Here is a 10,084-nt window from a genome sequence, read left to right as displayed (position 1 = left end):
AGAACTGCCAATCTGCTCAATCATAGCAACCCAAGTATATATGTTTAAAATATATAGACAATATTTTTGTATAATTTATCGGAAAATGCTAATTGATTATTTAAATTTACTATTTAGATTAATAACTTAATCTGGTAGTATCGCATGTCACTGCTAAGTCATATTAAAAAAAAAGAAAAAGAATGTAACATTTTTTTTTTTCAATTGTGGGGCATCTTTTCTTAGGATTCATTTTTTGTTCTGTTCTTTTTAATAAAGGAATTGCTAAGCTTAGGGCCATCTAGAGGTGTCCTGACAGTTCCCACCTATAAGTATAACATAAAATTTTTTTAAAAACAATTTTGAGTCTTTTATTATGTATTTTTCTAATCACTTTAATCATTTTAAAAAAATACAAACTAATTAAAAAATATTTCTTTAATAATTAAGAAAAAAATAGAATTTATCGGGAGAATGTGTGTGGCTTAAGCATTTTCCTTTTAATAATAGCAAAGACCATAATAAAAAAAAAAAACCAGAATATAAATAAAATCATGATTTTTTTTTTTCTAATCAAAATCATGATTTTGAAAACAAAGAAGATTGACACAAACTTCTGATAACATTATTATTAGGTAATGAAATGAATGATCCATCTCGAGAGTTTATTAAGAGATTTGATAATTATTTGTAGTCAATAAATCATTCAGCAGATGACTGTCATCGTGATAATAAATTAATAAATTTTATGTTTTTTTAACTGATATTAATTTGTTTATCATATAAAATAAAATATTACTACATTTTCAGTAATGGGAAAAATTTAATTATAAACGATTCTATATATTAATACATGCATTCATTTAATATAATTGTTCAGAAAGTAGATTTTATTGAAAATAATATTAATTTAAATTTAGAATAAAAAAATAATAAAATTAATACGCAGATTAGAACATAAATTTATTTGTACATAATAAAATATATATATATAGTCTATGTGTGTACAGTACGCAGCATTACAACACCCGCTGTGGCCACCATTTTAAACTGTCCTTGTTCACACACTCTCTGAGTGACGCGAAAAAAACATCAATGGCTTACTTTAGTTTTGTGGGTTTGATGCTATTCGCTTTGGTGGCTGGCTCCGCCTTTGCTCAGGCTCCGGGGGCAGCGCCGACCAAGTCCCCGCTGGCTTCTTCTCCTACGGCTGCTCCTCCGCCTCGCACCTCGACTCCAACGTCTTCTCCCACCATGTCTCCACCAGCCTCGGCTCCCGCTCCAACTACCACCGATGCCCCCTCCAGTGCGCCGGCCAGCTCGCCTCCAGCTCCTCCCACATCATCCCCTACTGCAAACTCTCCGACTAGCTCGCCTACTGTTCCTACCACCTCGATTGCCAATACGCCGACCGAGTCTCCAACTGGTTCTCCCGGCGGCAATGGCGCAGCGTTGAACAGAATCACCACCACCGGATCTGTTGCATCGGTCATCTTAGCGGTGACTTTGTTGCTGTAGGTCCGATCGGAGTCTTGCGCGTCTCTCTGCTACGCCACCGTAGCCCCAGATTTGCTAGGGTTTGAACATCAGCACCAGTTTTCTTTTCCTTGCTAATTTTACTTTTATCATGGAGTTCGCATTTCTTTTTTTGAATTTTTTAGGTTACACTGGTGTCTGCTGATTATCATAATCATCATTATTATTTGGGTCTGTACTTTTTCATTTTTTTCACGTTTATTGTTACTGGGTAAATTATGTTGCAGACCATTTTTAAGTACTCATTAATTTTTTGTTATGATTATTCTATGCTGCTGGTCCATTGCCAGTCCAAATTGGTCGTGGGTTGGCGTCCATTTTTGTTTTTTGTTTTTTCAAACTATGTTCATACCAAAATCTATTTCCAGTTGATCAACGACCAACATGTCCCAGCTTCGATCCGATGTTTACTTTTCAAAACCGGCGGTGTGCCTCAACGTTTGAAGTTGAGTTTCTGCTTTTCAAGTCTGTGTTTTCTGTGGTTTAACTTCACTCTTGTAGTCTTGTATGTGGTTAACTAGAGTTTGAGATAACGATGATGGTGATTAGGGATCTCTGGCTCATAGGAGAAAAGGAAAGTAGGAGACTATGTATAGTACAGGTGGCGATGGAGTTGTTACATCTTTTTGTACGAGAGATTAGACTTTGGAGTAAAGGTGTCTGAAGACAGCTGGGAAAAGAGACAATACATGTTCATATTTTTCGGTACTTCTCTAGTTTTTTTCTGAAATCAAGTAAAATGGTTTGGTTTGGATGTGCTGTTGGGTGGGGCAAAAGAGAGACGAGAGTGGGAGATAGTGTTAATTTGCACGTGTCAACCGGTCACAGCTGTTGATCAGTATACTCTCTCACTTCCCTGGTTAAAGGACCCATGTGCTTTGCGACAGCCACGAGAAGATAGACTGTTGACCAAAGTTTACATCTTGGGGGATAAAAATCAATAAAAACAGGTCTTTACAGTGAAATTATTTATTTATTTGTCAATTTTGCTGGTTTGGATGGGCATATTCACTTTAGATTCCTTACCCTTTTGGAGAAAAAAGTTGATATCTTTATTGCTATACCCTCTAAATCATGAGCTTGATAGATGATTTTTTTCCCCGATTAAAGGAGTTGCTAGGAAATGATTTTTTTTTTTTTTAGGGGGTTTCTAACTCTAGATCTCTATTTTAGAGGTTGGATGTTATGCCAATCAAGCTATATGTATTTGGCATCAAGGAAATGAATTGAATAAGGAGGATCAAAGGTTTAAATTTTAATGGGGGGAGATGATCCAAGCATTTGACATATTATGGTGGATGCAATTGCGGAGAAACCATCGAGTAGGAGGATTGGTGTGAGATTTTACTTTGATTGGGGATTTGGGTAGAGTACTGCAACATCTACAAACGAATTACATAAAAGTAATCACACAAATTAATATAGTTTCATCTGATCTATTAGATCTACTTTGTAATAAAGTAATTTTATAATCTGACGAACTATATCAAGTTACATCAATTTGTGAGATTATTTTTGCGTAATTCCTTGTGTGAGATTTTACATTGATTAGAGATTTGGCTAGAGTATTTCCCTTTGGGTATTATTTCATAGCTTAGGATTCTTATGTTTTCTCTTCCCAAATTAACTTAGAATGATGCATATGTTGTCTCTTTTAAAATTCAGCAAAAGAATTATACAGTTTAGGTAAAACAAAGAAGATTGATGTCGGAATCCTTGAACGCTACAAGGCTTCCAAGGATTGAAAGAGAGGCCTGATTGTTGTGCACACAAGGATTGAAACAGAGACTTTTGTGAGTTTATTTTGCAAAAGGAAACCTAAGACTTATCTTGTAGCAACAGACAAACTGGTTTTTCTGATGGCCTCTCTGTGCTGCCTAAAAGTAGCTCAATGTTCAGGGCCTCAGGCGGATTTGGCATAGAGACATGCACGTTCTATCCGGCAATGCATTAAATTCCTGTCACGGGTATGTTGTAGTATCTGTTAATTTCTCCATTTATTCACTATATATGTCATTTGAATGGTACCCATTGTCAGCATCAACATCTTTAATACGGACTTGCATGCTTCAGCCATTGTTTTTTTGGGCACTATTCTTCTATGATTTCTTTCGTTTTTAATTTAGTAAAAAAGAAATGCCTTAGAGACTAAACGTGCGTTGTATGATTAACATGAATACTCTCAAACATTAAAAGACGAAAGAAAAACAAAGGGTTCGAAGAACAAGGCTAGAGGTATTTCAAGTTTTTCTACATTGATTTTACAACCTTATATGTTGCCAATCAAGAGTTATAAAAATATCGTTCAAGTTTACCATAAAGTTTTTGTAATAAAATTTATAGCAAGTTTAACATTTTATATTGTCCTAATGAGTGGTCCATCTCCCTCTATTTGAAATAAACTAAATTCTCCTAATAGGCTTGTACCACCTTCGAAATGCTGGGGGCGGGTGCTGGCCTAGGCCTTGAGCTTGCTCGAGTTTCATCCGTCCTCCTGGTCCACTATATATATATATATATATATATATATATTTAAAAAGTACATATTTTTAATAAAACGACGTTGTTTTGACTTAGGTTAGGTTTTAAACTTAACTTTCTCCCCTTGTTGTCGCCCCAGCCCTAGGTGTATATATGTATATACCTCTTTCTCTTTGGAAAACTCGCCATGTGATACCACACTCTACACAGTGGGCGAATGGCACGAGGTGCCAATCTGCCCCTGGTATATGGACAAGGGCACCCGCTCAATGGCCAAACTCGCCCCCTGCCCATGCGAGGGCGGTGTTGGAGCCGGGAGGTGAGGTAGCACTCTTAATGGGCAACACAGCTTCATGTGTGAAACTTAAGTGCCAGTATGTCTTTATCTCTTAACAATGGGACACACAACACCATTCAATTTTAAGTAAACTCTTTGAAGTCCTGCCACCTCCACCATCTCTCTCCTTTCAATGTAAGTGTCATGTGTTCATATAGAAACTTGTGACTCCCAAGTGCCATCTAAGCTTTGACCGATCCATTCGATCTATCTTCCTAACTACTTTCCTCCAAGATCCAAGGGAATGGAGAGCAACACTAATTCGACGCAAGGTGAATAATCACAAAGCTACAACATCCACACAACATTACACTAATTGCTTGCCTTGCATAAAGCCAGCCCACTTCTATGTCTACATTTGCAACCGCCAGTGACAGTGGCCCTTCTCTTGGGCTTTCGGCCCAATAATTACTGAGCTAGACGCTATGGATTTATTTCGAAAACTTTATTTTTCTGGTTTGTGAAAGTTTGGTTTGAGTCGGATCTCCAACACAATTTCTTAACAAGTACGCTATCAAATCGATTCAGTGTCGCTTTCACCTAAATCAAAGATCGTTCATGGCCAATGCACACATTTTGTTTTCTTCTCTTACATTTCTTAGGCTGTCCCAGCAGATCTTCAAGAAAAATAAATAATTGGTACAGGCATAGGTTATATAAACTCCGTACATACCCTTTTTAAAAAATTGAAATATTCCTTTTTATATTGATTCTCACTTTTTTTCAAAACGCTTGCAAAAAATTTGTACGGCCTAGACTTGTATTTAGCATTACTTGTATATGCCTTGATGCGCCCACCCATGTTCAGGGGTTGAGCCAAGTGCCAAGTTCTAGATCTCCAACGTCGATTTAGATGATTTTAAACTGATAGAAACTAATGACCAACCCCGCCAAACTAAGTTCAAGGGTTTGGTGCAACTTGTTTATTAATAATTGTCACAAAGGTCTCTATTGATGTTGAAGTTAAACTAGCAGAAACTACTTTCCTGATTCCTCAGCAAACACATTAGGGACAAGTATTTCCCTTTAGTAACCAATTTTCCCTTTTGTTTTCATCAATTTTTCATGCATCCAAAGATCACATACATATATTGATCTGATCTGTATTACCCTTTTGTTAATGTGTGTGCTGTGATTCCAAGAAATTCATAGCCAACACCCGTCATCCTGCAATTCAAGCACCAATCCATAAACTAAGGAAAATCTCAATACAAACAGGACAAAGAAAGAAAGAAAGAGCACTGCCTCCAACCTGGCTAGATTATGCATGTATTCTAGCCAAGTTTATGAGAGAACCAGCATAGAAAAAACAGGCCAAGAAATAACCAATAGAGCCACAGCAATTGGAGAGAGAGCAGTCCCTGAAGATGAATGAGTGGAGGTTGTGGATGAGGATGTGGACGTGGGTTTGTTAGCAGCTGGAGTGGTAACAGTTGTATTGCCACCTGATGGTTTTCCGGTCCCGGACGATGCAGTGGGGGCGTCAGCCGCCAGTGTATTATCTGCTGATGGTGCAGGGGCTGATGCTTTTTTAGTTTTGCTCACAGTTACAGCAAGCTTCATACCACTCCCGCAATGGCCGACGACTGCACATATGAAGTAGCGAGTCCCTGCAGTTTTGAGAGCGATGGTGGATGCGCCGCTGCTATCCGAACTCAGGGAATTGCCCACAGTGCATGTCTTGTAGTCGCCAGCACTCACCTCATCCACCGTGTGTCCACCTCCATAGTTGAACACTGTCACATTACAAGAAAAATAGTAAAGATTTGAGTTTAATCATGGATTGCAGTACCCTTTTACCTTACATAGAAAATGCAACTCGAGAGTGAGACATATAACATATAAAGTGGGTCATGGATTTATTTATCTTCTCTCTCACTTTATGTATCTATCTTTCTTTCACATGAAAATTTGAGGGATCTCCTTTAGATCATCTCAATAACGAGAAAAGACATGACATTCCAATCACTATTTTTTTTTTTTTTTTTTTGGAGTGGGAGATGGGGGTTTCGAGCTCCAGACCTCCTTTTTAGAAGCCAGAGATTATACCAATCAGGTCACATGCCTTTGACACATTGCAATCACTATTAAATCTACATTTAAAACCCTTAGACTAGATTTACATACAAGTTCTAAGTATACAATTTTGCATAGATCTTTTGTAAATTTTGGACCCCACCATGAAAATGTATTAAAAATAAGGGCACTTTTTTTTTTTTTTTTTAGCAAAACCTAATTTTTTACAAAAAGTTTACACAAGACTTACACACCTAATACTTGTATATAACATTATTGAAATATGGGTTATTGATCGGAAATTGAATAAATCGATATGATTGTACCACTTCATCAAAATTTTATTATTATTTTTTTTATCGGATTTAAACTTCAGTTTTTTACACATTCCTATTTCATTAAAGCATGCAGAGTTTTAAAAAATACCGTAAAAGAAAATTATGAAAATATTATTAGTTTTGAAAATATGTAAAAAATGTTATGAATAATGAATATTTATGTTTCGCATTTCAATAATTGAAATTACTACATAAATTTTTGTGAAGTAGTGGTACTCTTAATAGATCGATCAAACTGTTCTGTGATCTTTTGGACAGTGGAGGCCTGAAAACTTACCGAGGCTATCACCCACTGTAAAGGTCTTGCCACTGGTCCAGGTGCTGTAATCGACACCCATGACCCAACCGGAGGTGTCTCCGACGGTGTAAACAGTGGCCAAGCTTGGCACAACCATACACAAGACTAAGAGAGCTGCACATACAACTCGGGCAATATTGGAGCTCGCCATTGTTGAGGTATAGAAGAATGATGCTGCTTCTGCAGATGAAGTAGGTGAGGGATGGGGTTCCTTATATAATGGTATAAAGGGTCGGAGTGAGTAAAGTTGGTCCATTTCAATCTCATCACTGGCCTGAATAAGAACTCATGATTCCATGGGGGATGACTTCAATCATAAACTATACCTACTAGTGCTGAGAAAGTGGGTCCTCTTTTTCCATCTCCAGTTAAAATATGCTTGTCAATTGAATGACCCATTTTTATGTTTTGTAAAAACCAGTCCAAATGGTTGTGTTTCCTTATCTAAGGGTAAAAAGAGAAATAATAATTGCAGTTATGAGTGCACAAGCGTAATGTAATTATTTTGAAAAAAAAGTAATAAATATGAGATCCACGTAAAAGAATAAGAATTTTTTAATAGTAGACTCTATTCTTTTTTAAAGTGACTGTAATATAGTGTTTGTGCACTTTACAACTGTATATAGTATTACTCAAGATAAAATAGAGTCGGATTCAAGCAAATAGTGTGTACCCGAAATACTCTATTCAAATTTTACTCGAATACGAGTCGAGTTTAAGATTGTTATAGAGTATATATTCGAGAACGAGTCAAGTTTAAATTTGTTATCGAGTATATATTTTAAGATTCAAGAAAAAATTGGTCCATAATCAATAATTTTGCTTTTATGCTGTATAACTTCCTGAAACTTCAAGAAGTTTTATGTATTTATTTGTTACAAAAATTAAAGAGGTGTGAGTTGAGAAAGCCAAAAGATATTTGTTAGCAAAACTAACATTATTAAATGAAAATTAGTAATCTAACAACTTTAACTTGAATTAAACATAGTATTTAATTTTCATTTGATGATGCATATAATAGGAGTGCATGATGCAGTTAAACAGAAGTAATGCTTCATTCAAGAAAACTTTTTGATAGGTTCTTCAGAGCATTAGTATTGGTCTATGCATATGCATATGCAAAATCACATCTTTTACATAACCACTTTGTCATTCAAACAAAATTTTCATATTGACTTATGTATATTTAAGACAAAATAATTTTTTGCTAAAATCAATTTTTTTATATATATTTTGTAATTAGCGTCCACTACATACATTTGATATTAATAATACAAACGCAATAATAAAAAATATAATTGTTTTATATATTATATTAAAAATATAATAAAATGAAAAAAAATATAATATATTATAATAATAAAATGAATGTGCATGTGAATGTTTGTTGTCTTGTTGAAGTAGGGAGAAAAATAAAAGATTGTAAGAGAGAGTGGGAGGAAAAAGAAATAATGATTAAAATATATTTTGTAGAGTGAATAGTAGTACTTATCTAAATTTAGATAAACACTGTTTATAATTAACTAAATATTTAGATATGTATAAGTCAATATAAAAAATTTTAGAATCATATTATACAAATATAACTTTATATATACATATACATGTGCTAATATGAATGCTTTCAAGAAAACTGAATGGTCCTTTTTAATTTGACAGAATTTAAAGAGTCTGTTTTTAGATTGGACAGATAATTGAACAGTTATTTTACTAATAAAATAATATTTGCAAATAACATCTGGTTACAAACCTTTAGTAATCTAAATTATTCTTTAAGAATAAATCTAGTTGCAATTTTTTTTTTTAAACGTGAAAATATGTCATATCAGTTTACATAATAGATATTATATTTTGATTCTTTTAACGAATAGTGCATTCTCAATGACTTATATATAATACAAAAAATATAAATTATTTAAAAAATTATTTAAAAATGAGTTCCATCCGATTATGTAAAAGAATATATAAAATACAAATTACTACAGTAATCTGTTACATGTAGCGTATAATGTTCATCCTTCAAATAAGTTTGTTATTATTTATACTTCATTTACTCTCCCATTTCTTTTACTTTTACATTTTAATACAAATTCTTTTTATTGTTCATTATTTAAAACACCTCTATTTATTTTTTTCTAAAAAATATATTGGAAATATTATTTATCCAATTTTTCATATTTTGATTTTTTTTTTTTTTACTCAGCTTCTTATATATTTTTATTTTGTGTGTATAGGACTGAATTATATTATATTGTATATAATAATATACTGCAAATATAAAAACATATATGGATATTACAAATTCATTGGTAGAAATGAAATGTTTAAAAAGACTAAAAAAAATTATTTAAATGATATGAAAAAAATAGATAAACTGATGTCTGATATATTATAAAAATCAGTATATAAAATAGAAAAAAATAAAGTTTAGTGATATATTTTAAAAGATAAGATAAATGAATCATTGTGAATGCTCTAATAGATTTTAAAATAAGTGATATTTCGATTTTTCATAACTTTATATAGAAGTATTAAGGCTGCAAGAAGATTTAAAAATAAATAAATTTATAAACTTACATGATTTTATATGTTACGGTAGATTTATTTTATAATAAAATTATTAAATTAAATCATATTAATTTGTAAATTTATTTTTTAATTTGAGATCGTGGCCAAAACATTTCTATTTTTTTTTTTTAAAGATATGTTGTGAGTTTCTGTTGCTTTTTGGGCTGCGGTTATGGTAATAAGATCTAAGAGTCTGAGAGGCGTTGAAATTGATTGGAATTTGGAAGGATAGAATCCTTAAACATCATAATTAGATATAATAATTATGCTTTGGAAACCGAATGAGTACTATAATGTTTGCTTGAAACCTACTCACTGCAGTTTTCCACGTTAATGAAAATTTGATCTATTAAATGCAGAAAAATAGCTTTGGTTCGTTAAGAATAATGAGATGATTTTAGATAAAAATTAAATAAAATATGATTAAAATATTATCTTTTAATATTATTATTATTTTAAAATTTGAAAAAATTAAATTGTTTATTATATTTTGTGTGAAAATTTAAAAAAATTGTAATGATGAGATGAAAC

General features: G+C 33.1%; 2 protein-coding genes across 2 annotated transcripts; one reads left to right on the top strand and one right to left on the bottom strand.

Annotated features, from left to right (window-relative positions):
- Window positions 1–989: 989 nt before the first annotated feature.
- On the top strand, window positions 990–1,774 carry LOC121244898 (classical arabinogalactan protein 5-like). Its single transcript, XM_041143138.1, has one exon. It carries the CDS (start codon window positions 1,075–1,077, stop codon window positions 1,495–1,497), a length of 423 nt encoding a protein of 140 aa, XP_040999072.1. The 5' UTR covers window positions 990–1,074; the 3' UTR covers window positions 1,498–1,774.
- A 3,724-nt stretch (window positions 1,775–5,498) lies between these two features.
- Window positions 5,499–7,191, bottom strand: LOC121243834 (blue copper protein-like). The gene is made up of 2 exons (XM_041141903.1): window positions 6,965–7,191; window positions 5,499–6,069 (listed from the first exon to the last, which is right to left on the bottom strand). The coding sequence occupies exons 1-2, from the start codon at window positions 7,134–7,136 to the stop codon at window positions 5,618–5,620; spliced, it is 624 nt and encodes a 207-aa protein (XP_040997837.1). The 5' UTR covers window positions 7,137–7,191; the 3' UTR covers window positions 5,499–5,617.
- Window positions 7,192–10,084: the final 2,893 nt, after the last annotated feature.

The sequence above is a fragment of the Juglans microcarpa x Juglans regia genome, chromosome 8S (assembly GCF_004785595.1).
Source record: "Juglans microcarpa x Juglans regia isolate MS1-56 chromosome 8S, Jm3101_v1.0, whole genome shotgun sequence".
Lineage (NCBI taxonomy): Eukaryota > Viridiplantae > Streptophyta > Magnoliopsida > Fagales > Juglandaceae > Juglans > Juglans microcarpa x Juglans regia.
The sequence above is the reverse complement of the archived record's forward strand: the minus strand, read 5'-3'. Positions and strand labels throughout refer to the sequence as shown.

Bases quoted from the DNA above. Each gene is read 5' to 3' on its own strand.
- LOC121243834 (XM_041141903.1), bottom strand. From the start codon at position 7,136: ATGGCGAGCTCCAATATTGCCCGAGTTGTATGTGCAGCTCTCTTAGTC. The intron at 6,070-6,964 runs GTAAGTTTTCAG...GTAATGTGACAG, and splicing joins TACAGTGGGTGATAGCCTCG to TGTTCAACTATGGAGGTGGA.
- LOC121244898 (XM_041143138.1), top strand. From the start codon at position 1,075: ATGGCTTACTTTAGTTTTGTGGGTTTGATGCTATTCGCTTTGGTGGCT.